The sequence below is a fragment of the Centruroides vittatus genome, unplaced genomic scaffold, assembly GCF_030686945.1.
Source record: "Centruroides vittatus isolate TY-2023 unplaced genomic scaffold, ASM3068694v2 contig_2696, whole genome shotgun sequence".
Lineage (NCBI taxonomy): Eukaryota > Metazoa > Arthropoda > Arachnida > Scorpiones > Buthidae > Centruroides > Centruroides vittatus.
Genome location: NW_027121716.1, coordinates 224696 through 246073, shown reverse-complemented (window position 1 = coordinate 246073; position 21378 = coordinate 224696). Strand labels below are relative to the sequence as shown.

The 21378-nt window shown below is 37.4% G+C and overlaps 1 protein-coding gene across 2 annotated transcripts in view; it reads right to left on the bottom strand.

The window, feature by feature from the left end:
- The window catches only part of LOC136971720 (serine/threonine-protein kinase 16-like), a 63241-nt gene that overhangs the window by 11214 nt on the left and 30649 nt on the right, over positions 1–21378 (bottom strand). For both annotated transcript variants that reach the window (XM_067266196.1, XM_067266198.1), the window contains exons 5-6: positions 14342–14462; positions 788–883 (exon numbers count right to left, since the gene is read on the bottom strand). In XM_067266196.1, coding sequence (XP_067122297.1) covers positions 788–883; positions 14342–14462 — 217 coding nt within the window. The remainder of the gene's footprint in view (positions 1–787; positions 884–14341; positions 14463–21378) is intronic.

The window sequence follows — 21378 nt, the reverse complement described above, 5'->3', positions numbered from 1 at the left end:
ATAAAATTATTGTTTTTAAAAACAAAAGGATATTTGTTTTAATTAAGAAAAATTACAAACACATCAATTGTACTCTTAAACACTGCCACTTGTGAAACAAATACAGTTACATTCATTGCCTTGAATATTATATCTTGCAGGTGACCAACCATGTTGACATCATCTATACTCATTCAGCCTGCAATGCAGATTAACCATTTCACATTCCAATATTTCAATAGGAATGTTGCTGATTTTCATACAGATATTTTTTAGCTTGTCAGTAATATAAGGCTAACTTGCATACATCTTGCTTTTAAGGAGCACATCAAGAAGTCATCACAAACAAACAAGTCTGGTGACCTGGGGAGCCATAAAATGTCTCTATTCCTAGATATTAAGCTGAATAAGTTTGCACATTGTCAAGGTGGTCACCTTCAGGATGCAATATTCAAGATATGAAAGTAATAGCACTTGTTTCACAAATGGCAATGTTTAAAGATGCAATAAATATATAAATTGCATAAAAGTTGAAAAACTTTTACATAATGAAATGTGATAAAAATTAATATTAATTAAAAATTTATTTGTAACTTTTCAGAATACTTCAAATGATTTTTAAAATTTAGACAAAGAATACAAGCAAAATTTATGTAATTAATAACAAATGATTTTGTAATTATTAAAATAAAAGATCTTAATTAATAATTATATCTAATTATACTATATCTATAGTATATCTATTAATTATACTGTATCTAACTATTATAATCAAAATAACAGATTATTTAAAGAAAAACTTAATTACCCAGATATCAACTCTTTCATCAACTGTTGAGTAACTTTCTACATGAAATAATTCTGGTGCTCGATAAGGCATTGAACACTTTTCAGCTGCTAGATCCTACAAAATTATGGAAAGCATAATTAATTATTCTGATTTAAACTTTAATAAAAAATTATTATTCTTAAGCAATGAGCTATGTTTAATTCAAATACCAGGAAGAATCAAGAAAAGTTCAAATTATCCATTTTTTAAAATTAAAATAGTTTTCCTGCAAGTTTCTGGTGTTCAGCATATTCCATATTGTTTGGCAATACAGTGGAACCTGGTTAACTCAAACTAAGATAACTCAAAGTCATTTTCTTTTCCCAATTGTCTAGTATAGGAATTTACATGGTAAATCAAACTGGTTTATCTTGAATTCATCAAACTGTTTAACTTGAATGGAATTTGGATAAAGTATTTTCATAAACTTTCTGAATTTTAACTTAAATAAAAAAATTAACAATCATCTATCAAATAAACTAATCAGAAACTTTCTATATGGCATGGGAACCAAGTACAACTAAAAATAAACATCATATCATGTGATGGCAGGCCTGTGTAGTAGTGGCTTCAAGACAGTGTGTGACCTAGATACTGTAACTGCCATTTGAACTTGCTTTTTGCAAACTTTTTTGTTTTATTTGATTGGTGATGGATTTCTCTGAATAACTGATGTAATAAATGAATGGACTATTGATAAATTACTTTTTAAAAACAATTATAGTTTGATTCTATGTAAAAATTGTAACCTTTGCAGCAAAATTTTAAAAATGCACCATAACAATCATAGAGTGTGGTATGTTTGTAATAAATTAAAAAAAAAAGATCAATTCTAGGCATAGGAGTAATTGGATCAACCATTCAGGATAGTATTTCTCAGTAGATTATTTAACCATTCAATTAAGCATTTGAGTTTATGGATAATACCCAGAGATTTACATTGACACAATAATTCTATGTACCATACACTCATTGCCATAAAAAGTGCACCGTGCAGCAGATAAGTCTCAAGCACATATGGAAATGATTAGAGTTATAGTGTGATGGTTCATTGCATAATGCCAGTAGAGGGCATTAAACTGCATCCCTTCTGGCCTATAAAAAAGCACACAAAGGCATCCTGTTTGTAATTTACCTGTTGCCAAGGGACACTGTTTCACTAGAAATGCTTTTAAGTTGTAATCGAAGACCACATGAAACAACTTGAGGCGTTAACGCCTACAGTCGCCACCAGTGGGCCTGGAGAGGATGACGTCAGGTTTCGTCAGATCTCCGCGCCTTTTTCGACCTGCCACGAGACAGTTCAGGTGTGTTCGACAAGAGCTCAGCTACCTCCGACTAGACAAAGGATTGTAGTGGCAAACGACCATAGCCTACATTGGTGAGCCGGACATTAAAACTCATCGAATTCACAATTTCGCTTGGAGAACAAATATTTTACCAGGTACGTGACAAAATGAGCGAACCCGTGGTCGGCCACGTGGCCGTCAAGCCGCCGCCATTTTGGTCCGAGAACCCAGCACTCTGGTTCGCCAGTTGGAGAGCCAATTCGTCCTCGCTAATATATCCCATGACGAAACAAAATACAGCCACGTAGTCACGAGTTTATCGGAACGTATGGCTACCGAAGTTCAGGACATTTTGGCCACTCCTCCAAATACCGACAAGTACAAAGCAATTAAACGGGCACTGATCGACCGCATGTCCCAGTCCGAAGCCCAACATCTTGAAAAGCTTCTACGTACCGAAGAGCTCGGCGACCGCACGCCATCGCAATTCCTTCGACGTTTAAGAACTCTCGCAGGTCACATGGTTACGGAGGACCTACTCAGAAGTATTTGGTTGTCCCGTCTTCCCACCGATATACAGAAGATACTAACCGTATCCGAGGGCACACTCGAATCTCTCGCTAAGATCGCCAACCGCCTTAGCGAATTGTACCCCTCGACATCGAATATCTCCGCCACGTCTACGGCCTCTGCCACGGTCGATCCCAGAATCGCTGCGCTCGAAGTGCAAATCTCCGAACTCTCAAAACAAATCTCCGAGATGTCACGACAATATGGCCCCTCTCCACCTCGCCGCCGTTCCTCGAGCCGTGGAAGACTCGGTCGACGCTCCCCACCTAACACCTTCCCGAACAATGTCTGCTGGTACCATGCAAAATTTGGCGCGAATGCCCGACGCTGCCAACCACCTTGTTCGATGGGAAACGAGAACGGGAGTCAGTAGAGACGGCGACTGATTCCAAAAATTCAAGCTGTCGCTTATTCATCACGGATCGTACGTCCAAAGTCACATTCTTAATCGACACTGGCACCGATGTCTCCGTTTATCCAGCTTCACGCCTTCCAAAGCGCCGCGCAGAAGACTATCAACTCTTCGCAGCGAACGGCCCAGCAATCAAGACATACAGCTACGTAACAATCACGCCAGACTTCTCTCTTCGACGAAACTTTACATGGCAATTCATCATAGCCAACATCACACAACCATTGATTGGTGCCGATTTTTTATCCCATTATGGACTTCTCCCAGACCTTCGCAGCAAACGTCTCATCAACTCGACAACGAAACTGGTCAGCCAAGGACATATCCTCAGCGTCACTTCACCGTCAGTATGAACTATTGCTGGCAATTCTTCTTATCATCGACTACTGAGCGAGTTTCCCGAGATAGCACGTCCATCTCCAACCATCGCACCCATCCGACACTCCACCGTCCATCATATTATCACGATGCCTGGACAACCAGTGCGCTGCAAACCCCGGTGACTTGCGCCGGACAAATACATTCTGGCTAAGCGCGAGTTCGAATTCATGCTCGCTCAAGGGATCTGCCGACCATCCACCAGCAGCTGGTCATCGCCATTACACCTCGTCCCAAAGAAGAACGACCAGTGGCGACCCTGCGGTGACTACTGTCTACTCAACGCACGAACCGTACCCGACCGTTATCCTGTCCCTCACATAGAGGACTTCGCATCCACTCTTCATGGTTGTGGGTACTTCTCAACCGTTGACCTTGTCCGTGCTTTCCACCACATCCCTATAGCTCCAGAGGATATCCCTAAGACGGCCGTCACCACACCGTTTGGACTATATGAGTTCAACTTCATGTCTTTTGGTTTGTGTAACGCCGCGCAAACATTCCAGCGCTTCATGGACGAAGTTACTCGTGACCTCGAATTTTGTTACGTCTTCATCGACGACATACTTATAGCGTCCCGGAATGAAACTGAACATCTGCAGCACCTACGCAAGTTATTTACCAAACTTCGTGACTACGGTGTTGTAATCAACGCATCAAAATGCATATTCGGAAAGCAAGAAGTACAATTCCTCGGGTATCTGGTCAACCCAAAAGGAATCCGCCCACTTCCGCAAAAAGTCGAGGCAATTATCGAGTTCTCTAGACCAACTACCGTCCGCGATCTACGCCAATTCCTGGGACTAGTCAATTTCTATCGCCGCTTCATACGCAATGCAGCTCTCATCACTTCAGAACTCAACAAACTGCTTCAGGGCAAACCGAGTCCGAAAGATCACCTCGAGTGGACCTTCGATGCTGACAGCGCTTTCCGCAACATAAAGAATGCCGTTGCTAGTGCCGCACTCCTAGCCCACCCGTCACGAAACGCGCATCTCTCCCTAATGGTTGATGCATCATCCACCGCCGTAGGGGCATCCCTACAGCAGAGGATCGACGGACACTGGCAGCCGTTAGCATTTTTCAGCCAGAAACTATCAGAACCACAGAAAAAGTGGTCCGCATACGACCGAGAGCTGTACGCTGCCTACTCTGCCGTCAAAAAATTTAAACACATGCTGGAGGGAAGGCAGTTCACTCTATTCACCGATCACAAGCCGCTGACCTTCGCCCCGAAACGGAAACCTGAAAGGGCATCACCCCAACAGTTTCGCTATTTAGACTTCATATCACAATTCACCACGGACATCCGTCACGTCGAGGGTACAAACAACATCCCCGCAGATGCCTTGTCTCGAATAGAGCCTATCACACAGGCGATCGACTTCCAGGCACTCGCCTCCGCCCAAGAGTCCGACGACGAACTCGGACAGCTCCTCCGGTCCAATACATGTCTCCAGCTTAAACGAATCACCATTCCGAACACCACAGTACAACTCTACTGTGACACATCCACGCTCAACGCTCGTCCCTTTGTCACCAAAGACTTTCGACAGCAGGCGATTGCCTCACTGCACGGGTTGTCACACCCCGGGGTGAGAGCCACATGCTGCCTTGTTAAAAAGTCCTTCGTGTGGCCCGACATGAGCGTGACTTTTTTTTTTCTTTTCATTAGATGATCATCATTTCCCTTTTGGGGATCAGTCACCCTTGTCCCGCCGTAGCACCACAAGGGAACGTCTGCTTTATTCAAATATCTTTAAGCATACAATCATCATAACAAACTACATAGAATAAACAACTTATCAAACACTAGGCATCTTGCCTTGACAATATGCGTGTGGCTATTTGCCACCGAAGAGAGGGGAACAACTCGCTCCTCCCTCATAGCAGTATCTTCTTAATGAAGTTTTTCAGTTCGTGAACAATGTCTTTATTTCTCACCAGCATGTATAGATTTGTGGCGCTGATGTTAGATGTCCTCTCCGCAGTGATGTACAGTTGCATTCTTTCTCTCTCGTGTGTTACACAGTCTGTTATGAGATGTTCTAGGCTTTCAGCCTCCTCACCACACTCACACATGCTATCTATGTCCTTGCCGATTCTCTGCATATATTCTTTGGTGTTGCAATGGTTTGAGTACAATTGAGTACTTATGTAATCTCTTGGTAGCCATTTAAGCTCAGTTACTCTTTCCTCTATACTGGGAAATAGCCAATATGTATGTCTTCCTTTGTTACTGTACGTCCATCTTTCTTGCCACTCCTCCGTTGTTTGCTGTCTTAGCAGCTTATTAATGTACGAGATCGGCATCTTGCTATACGCAACCTGTGGCTGCCTTACCGCCTCTTTCGCTAGAGCGTCCGCTCTTTCATTCCCTGTAACGCCTACATGCGCTTTGACCCATCGTATTTTTATTTTCAAGTTATGTTCTGTTATTAATTGTTTTACTTCCATGGCCATTTGGTTGAAATCTTTGAATTGTTGTAGAGTCTGAATCGCTGCTCTACTGTCCGTGTTAATCATTATTGTGTCCGTCATTTGGGCCGTAACCGCCCAGTTTACCGCCATTTTTATTGCATACAACTCTGCTTGGTAGACTGAGCAGTAGTCTGCCAGCCTATACTGCTGATGGTCGGTCTCTTTCCCTTCCATCATAACCACATAAGATGCGCCTACTTTGTTTTCTATTTTTGAGCCGTGTGTATATATGTTTATTCTTGCCCTCTCAGTATCTTCTGCTATGTCAATAGCCTTCCTCTCATACGGTTTCGGCAGTGCTTTTGTACTCGGCTTTCTTTCCCATTCCGTTCCTTCGTAAGTCATGCTCCCGATGGTACATGGGAGTCCTTTCCGGCACCGATATCTCATTGTTCTCTCTCTTATGATAAGATCAATCGGCGGCTCTCCTGCTATGACTAAAAGAGCCTCTGTTGATACTGTTCGGAATGCCTTCGTTACCCTCAACAGTGCCGGTCGTTGTGCACTTAGCAACTTACGCTTTATACTGCTCTTTTCCGCTGCTTTATACCACGCTTCTGCAGCGTATGCCATTTTTGGGATAAAGACCCCTTCATAAATTGTGTGTATGGCCTCAGCGTTGAGACCCCATGTAGAGCGAGCAACCCATGCCAGCGCATTAAAGATGTTAGTACATGCTGTCTTCATAGTCGTGGCATGGGGGAGCCACGTGAGGCGATGGTCCAAAACCATGCCTAAGTAAGTGATCTCTTTCTCAACTTTTATCCCTTGGCCTTCCATCTTTATTGTCGGGGTGCGCTTGTACAAGTCATGTGTGCGCCCTCTGGAGAACACTATGGCCTTCGTTTTCCTGGGGTTGAAGTTGAGCTTTATTTCTTTTCCCCTAGTGGATATCAGTCCAAGCACATGGTTACTTTTGTCTTCTATTTGTCGTCTAGAGTCTGCTCCAAACAGCACTATTGTGTCATCAGCATACGCTAACTCATACACTCCGTCCCCTTTGTCAGTCTTCAGGAAGTTATCATATATAATGTTCCAGAATAAGGGCCCCGAGTTGGAGCCCTGCAGGCACCCTCTATTAAGTGCCTTTTTGATGGTAGTGCTTCCTGCTTTGTATGTTATCTGTCTCTCATGCAAATAGTTTTCCACCACTTCGTAGACATTCTTAGGACATTTGGCATTTCTTAGAGTGCTGAGTATCAGGGGCCACCACGCATGGTCGAAGGCCCCCTGGATATCAAGACTAATTGCACAACAGTACTTCTAGATTACTATTTCTACTAGGTTTCTAGATTACTATTTATCGTGTCTATCACTTTCCGTATGATGTCCTCTGTGGACTTCTGTGGCAGAAAGCCAAATTGCTTCGGGCTTAGGTACTCTTTGTCTTCTAAGTGATGTATCAGTCTTTGACTTATAAGCTGGTCCAGTACTTTCCCAAGGGTCAGCAGCAGACTCAGCGGCCTGTAGCTTTTAGCGATACTTTTGTCTAGGTTATCGCCTTTGGGTATAACTACCAAGTTCGCCTCTTTCCAAGTCGTTGGAAATAGCCCATATTTCAAGCAAGTGTTATACATCTGAGTTAAATACTCTGGGTAAGATTCCTAGACTTTATGAACAATTTCAGCCACTATGCCATCGCCGCCTGGCGCTTTACCAGGGCGCAGTCGGCGGACTGCCCATTCCACTTCCTGTGGTGTAAACTCTGGGTCCATAGGCCCCTCGTAGGGAGTAGTCATTGCATTCCTTAACTACTGTTGGCTTGGGGTGTCCGTTTCCGGATCATCGTTTGGAAAGAAGACTTTCATAAGTGCTTCAACAGTGTTTCCAATTCCCTCAGTGTATTCTTCATTCTCTCTAACCGCCGTCAGGTACTGGGGCCTTTTAAGTTTGCCCGCACAGGCCCTGTACAAGTAACTCCAGGGCTTACTTGAGCTCCGAGAGCAGAACTCCCTCCATGACTTGATTTTATTGTTTTTAATTTGATTCTTGTAATCCTTACAGTGGTCCAAATATTCTCTCTTTTTCTGTGTTCTCTCCTTCTGTGCTTTGCATCTTTGATATCTTCGGCGTAGCCGGTTGTTCACTTTCCTAAGCTCTCCCAGCTCTTCCGTCCACCATGGAACGCTTTTCTTTCCTTTCTTTTTTCTTGGAATCGTATCATTACAAACTTGTATTAATGATTTGTGAAACTCATTGATCCGTATGTTTGCTTCTGTCTTGTTTCGTACAGAGTGTAGGTCCCATTCACTTATGATATTAGAGACTTTGATGTTAAAGAGCGGCCAATCGGCCCGATGGATGGCATATCGTTGCCTCTCATCAGCATCGCTTTGTCCGTCCTGTCCCAGCTCATAGAAAATGTAGCCATGGTCACTTAGGCTACTTGTAGGTGCTACTTTCCAGCCCTGTATGAAGTTTAAAGCTCTGCCGTTACAGATTGTCACGTCTATCCAACTCTGTCCAATTGCGGCGTCAAACGTGGGTAACGACTCTGGGTCATTAAGTATGTGGAGTTCGTTTGATCCCACGAAGTCTAAAAGTTCTTCCGCTCTCTGGTCGTTCTCTGGGTCGCCCCATAGCTCTGAGTGGTTGTTCAAGTCCCCAGCTATGATGATATTTTTATGCTGACATTTTCTGACTAAGTTATCCAGATCTTTTAATAGTAGGCCCAGAGCATCTGTTATTGGGCAGTAGACACTCACTAAAATAAAATTATTTCGTCCAGCTCCCAGCTCAACGCAAGTCATATCTCTGTTGATCCAATTTGTGTAAAAGAGCACAGGAATAGTAGGGTTATTGACTATAATCATCATCCTTGGATTATTCTCATCGGAATAAAGAGTTCTATAGGATGCCCGGAGACATCCCGGTGTACCTCTACAGCAGTATGGTTCTTGAACGATTGCTATATCGTTATCTTCCATTGTTTTGCTTAATGCTGAAGTTGCCCCTATTGACTTTTGGACATTTATTTGTACTATTTTAATCTTTTTAATCTGTTCATGTTCGTTAGTTTTTGCCATAATCAGTTTTGGCTATTATCATTTTCCGTATCTTCTGTACCAGGGGGCATTTCTTGTCGAATGCATTATGATTTAAAACTGTAAGCTTCTCTTTTTTACAATTGCAACATTCTGCTTGTCCCTTCTTTGGACATTCTTTGTATCTGTGACTTTGTCCGCATTGGCTGCAGACAAGCCCTTTCTCAGTGCAATCCTTTGCCATATGTCCAATTTTGCAGCACTTGAAACACTGCAGGACATTTATGTACTCTTCGATTCCACATCGGGACCATCCCAGGTTTATCTTCTTCCTGGTCAGAAGTAATCTTCTCACTCGTGGGCTGACTTCTGCAACCCAGTTCACCGTTCTCTTTGCTTTATTGCCATAGTGAAACTTTAGGTCTAATTCGTTCCTGTATTCGTCCATGTCCATATTGCAGTTAATAACATCGTTTTGTTCGAACAGGCAGTCTTTAACTTCTTCCTTTGGGGTGTCTGTTGCCACTCCATATATAACCACTCTCGGCTTCCTCTTGACCGGCTCTCGTGTCCGTAGTCCAGTCCTCTGTTCTATCGCCTTTTGTAATTTTTCCTTCTCTTCCGCAGTTGCGACCTCTATCGCCAGCCCTCCTCTTCTGAGCTTTCGTATCGCTTGGATTCCTACGCCGATCTCGCGAGGGTTGATACTTTTCTTCAGCTGCTCTTTCGTTTGTTCGGCATCTTCTCCTTCTTTCTTCAGCTCGATCAGGAGTATCTCTTTCTGTGGCCTTGTCTTCTTGGCCGTCACTTGCGCATAGCTTGGCGCCCCCACGCCTGTCTTGTCAAGTACTTTGTCTAGTTTCTCGTTTATTGTTTCCATCGTGGCTTGCAATGGAGTTATTTCACTGTCTTTTAAAAGTTCGATTATCTTGTCTATTCTTTCGCAGACAAACGACACGTGTTCCTTCGTGCCTAGTCGGCAGTTGCTGTTCTCCAGCATGTAAACTTGCACTTCTTCGCGGATCCTTTCCGCTGTAGTCACTTTGTCTTCTTGCAGTGTGACTTCCATCTGCTGTGACGACAACTCGTCGTCAGATTCTGAGAAATGAGGCCGCTTGGCCATAGTCCTGAACAGGACTATTAACGTGTTCAACAGTTTGCAGTTAGCTGATTGGTTTCACCCCTGAGGGTTACTCACAGGCAGGACCTCGTGAAGGTTCAGCTACCGCTTCCCCGTGGTCTTGTTAAGACGCAAAAGTGAAGAAATCAAATCGCAAGGCAAATAACGCCTGAATAAACGCACAATCAAAAGCTCTCGAATAGCGCAAACAATACAATTGGGGCACCCTGCCCATCGAGCGTGACTGCAAAAAGTTTGTGCGTAGCTGTATTGCGTGCCAGAAGAACAAGATCACCCGGCACACCATCTCACCGACTGGATCATTCGCCCCGCCAAATCAGCGATTCGACCACGTCCACATTGACATCGTTGGACCGCTCCCGCCATCCAACGGTTTCACATATTGCCTCACGGCAATTGACCGTTTCTCCCGTTGGCCGGAAGCATTTCCCATGTCGGAGATCACAGCTGCCGCCGTAGCCAAAACACTTTTTGATGGCTGGATCGCTCGTTTTGGCGTTCCACAGCGGCTAACGACTGATCAGGGACGACAATTTGAGTCCCACCTGTTCAAAGCACTCACAGCGCTGACAGGTACGTCGAGAATCCGCACCACCGCCTTTCACCCAGCCGCCAACGGAATCATCGAGCGATTCCACAGGCAACTCAAAGCAGCGATCAGGTGCCACTCTTCTGACCGCTGGACAGACGACCTACCCATCGTGATCTTGGGAATCCGGACCGCGTACAAGGACGACATCGACGCAACCGCAGCCGAGCTGGTCTACGGACAAGCGCTGCGTTTGCCCAGAGAATTCTTTGTCAACAACAATGACAACGCAGTTGACGCGTCCGATTTCGTCTCCGATCTCCGGGGCAGGATGTGAAGACTGCGCCCCGTCTCACCGCGCAAGCACGGCAACCACCAAACGTTTGTGTTCCACGACCTACAGACCTGCTCCCACGTCTTCGTACGCCACGATGCCATACGTAAACCTCTACAGCCCCCATACGATGGTCCGTTCCAAGTACTCCAGCACTCCGACAAAACGTTCAGGATTAACATCAATGGCAAAAAGGTGACAATTACTATCGACCGCCTCAAACCAGCCTTTGTCGCCGACCCTACAACTTCCGTCCCAACCAGCACGGAAGAGGGACCCCCACAACCAACAGACCTCAAGACGACCCAACCACCCGTCACAACCCGCTCCGGACGACGGGTACGCTTCAACCTGAAGTATCGTTAACACTCGCGGGGGAGTACTGAGGCGCTAACGCCTACAGTCGCCACCAGTGGGCCTGGAGAGGATGACGTCAGGTTTCGTCAGATCTCCGCGCCTTTTTCGACCTGCCACGAGACAGTTCAGGTGTGTTCGACAAGCGCTCAGCTACCTCCGACTAGACAAAGGATTATAGTGGCAAACGACCAAAGCCTACAAACTAACCATGTTTGAGAGGAGAAGGATCATCAGGTTGAGAGAAGCCAGATGGTCATCTTGCTGAAAAGCCCACCACCTAGGCAATTCTGACAACACTGTGAGTAGGTCTTGGAACCAGTGGATGAGAGAGAGTTAATACATATGGTGCCCAGACCCAAGATGCCCTCAGCAGACCACTAGCCAAGAGGACCATCTGGTCCTCTGACAAGTATGCACACATCCAACCGTATTGTCCACCATCCAGACACAGTTGGCATCATCATTACAGGCCCATATCTGTCCAAAATTGAGGCATCTGGGTGAAGAACATTTGTTATTACAACAGCCATTATACATGCTGTCATTGACATCACTCATTTTTGCCTCTGTTTGAAGTGTTGTTGCTCCCAATGGGATTAGATCACAATGAAATGGAACGTGGTCATCTACAGCAACGATCAAATTCAGTATGGGCACTGATGTGTTTGTGTCTGAAGGTCTTGTAGTAAACATCTCAATCCTGCCTATGCTTTGGAGTGGCACACTGTCCTCACAGCTAGTATGATGGTCTGGGGGTGCCATAAAATATGACAGTTGGTCATCCCTAGTAAAAATCCAAAGGCCCATGACAGTCCGGTAATATGTTAACATTATCCTGCAACCACATGGGTTGCCTCTCATGACAGAGCTCCCAAGAGCAAATTTCCAACAGGACAATGTTCAACCATACACAGTAAGGGTGTCATAGGACATTGCCCTGGCCTGCCTATTCTCGATTTGTCACTGATTGAACATTTCTGGGATCACCTAGAATGCCAAGTTGGATAGCCTAGGAGTTTGATTGAACTAAAAGATTGCTTGCATCAACTGTGAACTGAGATGCCACAGGACTCCATATGGTACCCATATGCCTCCATGTCTGCCTGTATCACATCATGTATTCAAGAAAGGAGATGGCCCAAGATAGTACTAAAACCTCCCTCCTTTCATTTGTAGTTTTTCCTACAATAAATGATCCTTTTGCTTTCGTTTTGTAATAATTTACTTATATCACCATTACATTCACACAAGTATAATTTTGTCTGATTCTGATAACTCCTTACTGCACTAATTTTTATGGCAATGAGTGTAATAATACCTATAGAAATATCATAAAGATAGTTTATTATGAATATGCACAAAATCTTGAATTTTAGCCAAACAACGCTAACTTGAAACTTTTTAACTCGAAGTTTGAATTTTTTCCAACTGATTCAAGTTAGGTTCCACTGTATTATATCTTCTCTTTACTCTCTTTTCCACTTCTTTAAATCATTTCAACATTTAAGTTAATTAAACTGGGTACATTCTATGTTTAGATATCATAAAAATATAGTTAAACAACTCTTCTATCTAGATGAAAATGTCAGTAAAATTGTAAATTTCTTGGCAAAATTGTTGCTAGAACAAGCATTTCTAGGAATTCACAAAACACACATTCCATAAACCAGATCACATGCAATTTTCTCCTTTTAAGTTTCGTAGAGATTGTTTTAAGTTTCATATTCAAAATATGAATTGTAATAGCTTTTATCTATCTAAATTTATACCAAAATTTCTAATTAACTGTATTTTTTAAAATTAAATGAAATATGAATTTTAAGAAAAATATGAGCAGATTCAAATTATTCAAGTACAAATTAATCAGATTTAACTGTATATATTGACTTTGTTTATATGTAGTTTTGATACTATATTCCATAAATACAGTATCAATAACTATTTTAGTAGTATTTTTTATATAAATTTATAAAATCTACTTTTTAATACAAAACATTTGATTATTATTCCAATTAATGTCAATAATGTATCAAATTTAATCATCACATTAAATCAAAAATCCTGAAATACTATTATCTGTAGAAATTCTGTAATAATATAAGGAAAAAATTTATGAGTTAATAAATCTCAAAATATGTTTTGAATATATTTCATATTATTAGATCATTTTAAAATTTTTCTCAAAGATCTATCCCATCATGTCATCCTATCAACCCCTAAAATGGGGACAGTTAATATGTGCAATCTAAGTGCAATATCTCATTGTGCCTGATATACAAAAGAAAGAAGTCTGCTATGACAAAAATCACTTCATGTATGGGACATTGCATACTCTCTGCTTTGTCAACACAAAAGTTTCCAATAAACTAATACTTAATTGTTAATATCATAATCACAACAATTTGTAATCTTCAACTGAAAGAAATACAATAATTAATTTTCTTATTAAGTGTGGAAGAATCATTTTAAGAATCGGAAATCACAACACAATTTGCTCGATTTTGCCAGAAAATGTTCAATTTTTCTGATTCATCATCCCATCACAAATGGAAACCATTCAATATATCAATAAATATGTTCCTGAATCAAAATGTGTTAAAATACAACTAAAACTTCAAGAAAAACTATTAATAAAACTCATATCTTTAAGAAATTTACTTTAAGGGATAACTATCCCGACTATTAAAATTAATTATAAAAATTTCTATATTCTTTTTTACATATTAGTAAAATAAATAATTAAAATTATTAATCAAAATAAACATAAGAAAAATGAATAAATATCAAAGAAAATAACTATCAAACAGTTACTGTAAAATAGTTTGTAAATTACTATATTTTAATGTTTAATATATATCAGAAAAAGTCATCTATGCTTTAATACAGATACTTTACTTATAACACCATTAGATTTTGTGTAATGTACTAAATTTGTATGCTTGTTATACTGATGATAAAATAAAGGCACAAAGTAACTCCACCAAAGTTTATACTTCAAATAAAAATAGTTTTATATTTATTATTTCTTATAATTCAGTAAAAATAAAAATTTTAATACTTGCAAAGCACGGGCATCTGCTGACTTTTTCAATTCAATTCTTGCTTTTCCCATTGAACCAAAATCCATCCACACTGGTCTATCATCATCTCCAAGCAAAACATTGGCAGGTTTTACATCTCTATAAAACAACAAAACAAGCAATAATAAAATTATTACATAAAATTTATAATTTATATTATAATAAATTAAATCAAAACACTAACAACTAACATTATTGAAATTATTGTTACATAACCATATTAGCACATGAAAAAAGCATAAAACTTACATCAAAGACAAAACATGCAAGTTTTATGCTCCCAGGGATGTCCAGAGGAAGGAAAATTGAGCAAATTGCACTGGGCCTGATATACTTTTTTTCATATATTTCCTTTACTTTAATATATAAATTTAATTTGCTATAAGACCCCAATATTTTTTCCCAGGTTTCTGTTACCTTCTGGGTAGCCCTCAATTGACCATACTAAGGTATATTATTAAACATAAAATAAATGGTCTTCAGTACAAAATCACAACAAACAAAAAACACACTGTTATTTACAAGATTTTACTTGCAAGTACTAAGCACTTTTGATAATTACACATTATCAACATCAAGAGAACAAACATAAATGGAATAAGAACTAAAGACAATTTATTTTGTGTGTAAAAACTTAAATTTCTAAATACTAAAACAAACTAATTCACAGCTGCCGAGTGAAGTAAACACTTCAACAACTATAAAACACAGCAAAATTTAATAACTATAATGTTTTGTACCTTATATATCTTTTATTTTCTTTATTTTTGTATTTATAGTAGTTATATGTATTTATGTTTAGTATTGATTTTACTTTGTTATGTTATTATTTTTCTTATTTTTTAAGTTATTATTTTTTAAATTAGTTCACAGTTGTGTGTTCTTTTTATGATGAGTTCTTTTTATGGTTAACAGTCCTATTGCAATGTTTAAAATTTGTGTTCTAGAACATTGACATTTTAAATGATGTATGGCATTCTGTTGTACTCTACTTGAGGAAGATTGTAAAAACAATCAAAGCATTATAGTTATTAAAATTTTTGCTGTGTTTTAAGATTTTTGAAGTGTATTTACTAAAACAAATTAATTTTAATGTAGTAACTTTTTATATAGAATTACATTACATAACTTGTACTTTGAACAACCAATAAATAACGAGAAAACTAATCTATAGTAAAGGTTTAATTTTATTCATTTCAAAATTATAATCAGTCAAATCGTAATTTATCAATTTAATATTAAAAAAAGTCTATATATAATTTAAATTGAATTCTGAAATCATGAAATAAAAAAATTAATGTTATCTTCTATTTAAAAGCTGCTACATTTTCATTCAGAATAATCCTACATAACCAAATCAAATACTTGAAACAGTTTTTTTTGTTCTTTTAGAGATGCACAGTAAACCTTTTAGGTTTCATCTCATCTTTCAGCAATAACAGCAACAACCATCAACAGACAGAATAAACAAATAACCAGAATCAGTTATTTGTTGTTTTTTAATAATAGTTGATTACATTATAAAATAAAATGTAGTTATTAGTCATTTCAAATTTAAGCCCCTTTAATAAAAATTCTATAAAAGCTATTCTGGAAATATTGCATGGAAGTATTAATACAAATACCTACTGTCAGTAAAAATCCTGCAGGTTTTTTTCTTCACATATGACCAATCTATACAATTTTGCATTTTCATAAAACATTTTGGATTAAACAATTGATGTTTATACTTTCTAGATGTTAGCAGTAGAAAAACTATATTTAAAAGACCAAATTCATCAGTAAGTGTGAGAACAGGTGAGATCTGGTTTACCTTCTATCTCATCGAAGATGGCCATTATTTATCTAGAGAATCGGTAAGATCTCCAGAATCAGAAACCTGGCACCAGTTAGGATAAAATTAGTTGTATCGCAACTTGCAAGTAAATTATTTATCTTCTGAGTAACTAAAGATATTTAGAATCAACCAGAATTTAACAATTATAACCACATCATTTAATGTTTAAGACAAATCCTTAAGGACGTTAAATGACATGGTTTATGTGGGTCAACAATAGAGTTAGGAATTAAATCAATAATATCATCTATACATAAAGGAGTACTTTAATTTAACATAGGAACGAAAATAAGTAGTATTGATACGAACACAAATGACAGACTTTCAAATCTATCCTACTAAACTAGTCTGAAAAAATTTATATGAACAATTATCATATTACTTAGTATTGGAGAGTCCTTGAGACAAGCAGAGGTGTTTAACTGGGAGAAGGATAAGAGTGTTGGCTACAGCAAAGCATGATGTATAGTGTGTCCAGATCTCACATTGGTGTCAAGTTGGCCATCCAAGACTCTTACACATCATTTTGTCTATGTCTACCTTCTAATACTTATTATATTTCAAAAGTGTAACATCTAGCGTTAAAAATTCATAGAGTACTACATTGAAAATGTTTTTCTAATATTCAAATTATCATGATTGTAAATCAAATGTAAGTTGTTATAAATTACTAACAACTGTATGCATATGTATAGAATATGAGTTAAAAATAATATTTTATATTATGAGAATTTTATAAATTTCTGTCCAACTACTTTAATAATTAATGATGAAACTTTCAATATCTTAAAACATATGTAAATTTATAAGAGAATTAGAAATATTAGAATGACATTAGTTATTGAAAAGTGATGAGAAGAAAAGACTAATGATGTAATTTAAAAAAAAAAACAAAAAATTTCTGAATAAAAAATCTGGGTACTTATGGGTTAAGAGGACGCCAGTTGGAAATTGTGATCAAAATCGCATTTTTGAATTAAATCATCTAAATAACAATAGACTAGTAAATTTAACTCTAAAAAGAAGAAAAATTACTGTTTAAGTTGTAAAAATGAAAAAACAGCAAGAAGGATAATTATTGATATCCTGTCTCTGATTCCAGCAAACAGAAGAAGCAGTGGGGACGCACGTTCTAACCTAACCTAACCTATTCTAATAATTTGGTCGATAATGATTATGGTAATTTATTAGAATAGGTTAGGTTAGGTTAGGTTAGAATGTGCATCCCCACTGTTTCTTCTGTTTGCTGGAATCAGAGACGAGCTGCCATTTTGGCATCATAGGTAACATTAACCGTTATCTGTAATCGTAAGAAGTAAGCAGTTTTTGAAATTTGTTAAATATTAAAACCAACCCTTTTGTAAATCATTAATTTATTGTTTGATTTAACAATTGTTTTAAATTTGAAAAATAAAAACTTGCATTATTTGGAAAAATCGCAATTTCCGACTGGCGTCCTCTCAACCCATAATTACCAAAATCTGGTTTGATTCCTGAATTTAGCATTTTTTTCTCATAATTTTAAACACTGTGCCAAGTGTAAATGTTATTTTTATTTCTGTTGACATTAGTTGATGTACTTTCCATGCCATTTTGGCTCCACAGATATCTGAGCAACAAAACAATCTTTTTCAAAATATGACAACCATTAACAAATCCCCAACTTATAGATTGTTGGAGGCTTCTTAAAGAAGTCTTCAGTCATTTTAAATAGAAACTAACCTTTATAATAACAAATTAATAATAAATACACATAGTATACTTGATACACTGTGGGAGAAAATATCATCTACAGCAGTGATTCTCAAAGTAGGGGTCGCGACCCCCAAGGGGGTCGTGAAAAATATTTGGGGGGGTCGCTGAAAAATTGATGCCAGATCAATTTTTTCAAATATTTTATAAATTTAGTATGGATTCATGTTTAAAAATAATAGGAATAAAAAATGTATAAAATAATTTTTACTTAAATAAATTGCACATATAAATAATAAAAATAATATAAATATTTAAATCCAAGCCTAACCCCTCCCTGGGGGATGTTTTTCAACACATACTTATTCTTTGGGGGTCCTTTGAAATTTTTAAGTGCAGAAGGGGGGTTGCAGTCCAAAAAGTTTGAGAAACACTGATCTACAGGTTTGCAATGTCAAACCAATGAAATCATGTTTTTAGTCATACAATTTTCTTTACATTTTTCACTATTTTTTTATGCTTTAACTAGTGCAATTTCAAATTTTTTTATCACAATTTTTATACTCCTTAACCAAAATTTTATCAGATTGATTATTATTATTATTATTTTTATTAATAGACAAATTTTACAAGTTCTCAATTGAGTAAGGTTAAGTTTTCTGTTGAATACAGTAAACCTCCACTAACTTAGACCCTGCCAACTCAGATAAATTTTTTGAAAAATTGTACAGTAAATTAAAATTTCCTGACAATAACAAAATATAATTAATAAGTGTTTTTAATATCAGGAAGTCTTTGCAATTCTGTACATTACATTAATGTAGTCAGTTAGGTTCTAAAGACTGTACATTGCTGTATACCAGCGTTTCTCAAAGTGGGCAATAACGCCCCCTTGTGAGCAGTGAGTAAATCTAGGGGCGCTGGAGGCAGGGTACTGAACGGTGACCAAAGGCAAAAGTTGGAGTCACTGACAGCCATTCTCTTTCCTCTGTTAAACTGATAAAAGGAAACATTGCATTTAATGGTTTCCAGATGTTGAGAACAATGTACGGTAAGAGCACAAAGTGTGAGATTCATAGAAAAGTTTTCCTAAGAATATTTCCAATCCTTTCTCACACAAGAGAAAATGGGTTAGGGTATAACTTTATGGAACAAAGGGGGCAGTGAATCAAAAAAGTTTGGGAATCACTGCTGTATACTGTACTGTCAAAAAAATGTTTTAGCCCACTTCCTATAATAAGTTCAGCACTGTAACCTAATAATTATAATTTTCCAAAACTTTTTATTAGGCTGAACTTTACTGCTGAACGTTATTGTGGATATGTTATGATTTCATAAAATTTGCCATGCTTTCATTAGTTTAAAAAATTAATAGTGTTTTTTAATAGTTTATCTTTCCAGTACTGGTTTAATTATTTCATTAGTTTTTTCTTAATTATTGATTTCAGGTCAATCCATTTAATAGGATTTGGATGCCTAATAGAGAGAACTGACTTAGCAGATGTCTCTTAATTTTCTTTTATATCAACATAGCCTGGGTTCAACAAAATTTTAGAGAAAATTACTAAAGGCTGATAAATCATTTTATGAATTTTGACAATAATAGAATATGAGAAAGATATCTATAAGATCAAATCTACAGCAACAATGACCTATTATCACAATGTATTTTAAAGCTAAGTAGCTAGCATACAATCTGCAATAAAGATGGAAATCAAAGGAGAAATCTGATCTGCTATGATTTCATCACAGTGTACCATGTATGATCCAATATAATTCTCAGATTTAAATCCATCTGTATACATTTGAATGAACAATTTGTTACAGCAATGGATTTCTACAAAATGCTATTTATAAATGGAGTCACAACAGAATTCCTAGGATATTGTTTTAGCCAATGTCAACTAAGATGGTCAAAATGTGGGACAAAATAAATTTGAGATTAAAATAGTTATTTCCAGCTCAGCTGTGCTAATATAGTGTATTCACTCATATGCTGAACAAAGAGACAGACTGAACAAACACTATATAGATCTTAATTTGGCTCAAATTGTGCAGTTTGTATAGTGAATTTAATTTGAGATTTCAGTTTTATGTATTAATAGACAGACAACCATTTGTTTTCCTCAGTAATAGTTGTGCCTGAATGCATCAACAGAGGCTATAAACAGGACAGTTATAGAAAACATCAGTGCACAAATGCAATTGTTGATGTTGAACTACTTCTAACACCTGGAGAGTTAATTCACATGCAGAGCTCTAAATAACACAAATATAAACATTTATTAGCCTGAGTTTTGATTAAGGCCAAATGATCTGTCAGATTGTATTGGGTTATAATATGGCTACTATAGAAAATAATAAAAGTTTAACTCACGCCAAAGTTGTATATATTTCTGATAATTAGCACTGAGTTCAGCGTCTAACTTGATAAGTTTAATAATCATAGATAAATTAGTATATTATACTTAATTAATTTATTTATAATTATTAAATTTATCAAGAGCAGGCACTTCTAAGTAAAATTATTCAATATTTAATTATTAAATACTAACCATATTATAGCCTAATACAATCTGGCAGATTGTTTGGCTTTAAATAGCACACCCATAGTCCAGCTTTGAACAAATTAGAGTACAATAAATCTTAATATGGAGCATTTTTCAGCTTCCCAGATAAGCAGCTTAGGATTTTTTAATAGTTCAATGATATTAAGCATCTCCTTTTTACATTACATAAGACTGGTTGTATGGTAGAAAGCTCAGCTTCCTATCAAAGATAACACCCAGAAACTTCATTAAACACAGAAATCTCTATGCCATGTAAGTAGATATTTAGGTCTAGTGTGATCCATATCTATGACAAAGATGGATGCACAAGGTCAGCACTGAAGCTAAAACCATTAAAACCATTTTCATTAAACCAGTGGTATCAGTGTAATCTGTAATTCTCTCTTTATCAATCTTATATCTGACTTGATAGGATATCTGAAAGTCATTGATATATAAAGAGTATCACTCAATAGAAAGCAAGTATCATTTACACCAAATACATACTAATTTTATCACATAGCATTACAAAAGAACATAGAAATACTATTTAATAAAAAAATTTTAAACAATATCAATTAGTTTTTAAAGTCAGAATATTGGAACATTAAGAAAATTTATGAAAAATCTTACTTGTTTATTAAAGAAACAAAAAAACAAGTAGTATGCAAGACTTAGCAGTATTAAATGCTAAATTTTTATATAAAATAAAATACAGTTTCTTGTCCAATATACTGCAATTTAATTTAACTGATACCTTACTCTAAATCATTCAAATGAATAACAAATAGAGGTATTATAAAATAACTGAAAAAACTTAATATTTTATCTCAAAATATTATTATTTGTTATAAGTAGAACACAATTTCTTTTAACTTCTAAAAATGATAATATTTATTGAAAATTTTCAGTTTAAATAAAAAGTTTTTCTTCAAAT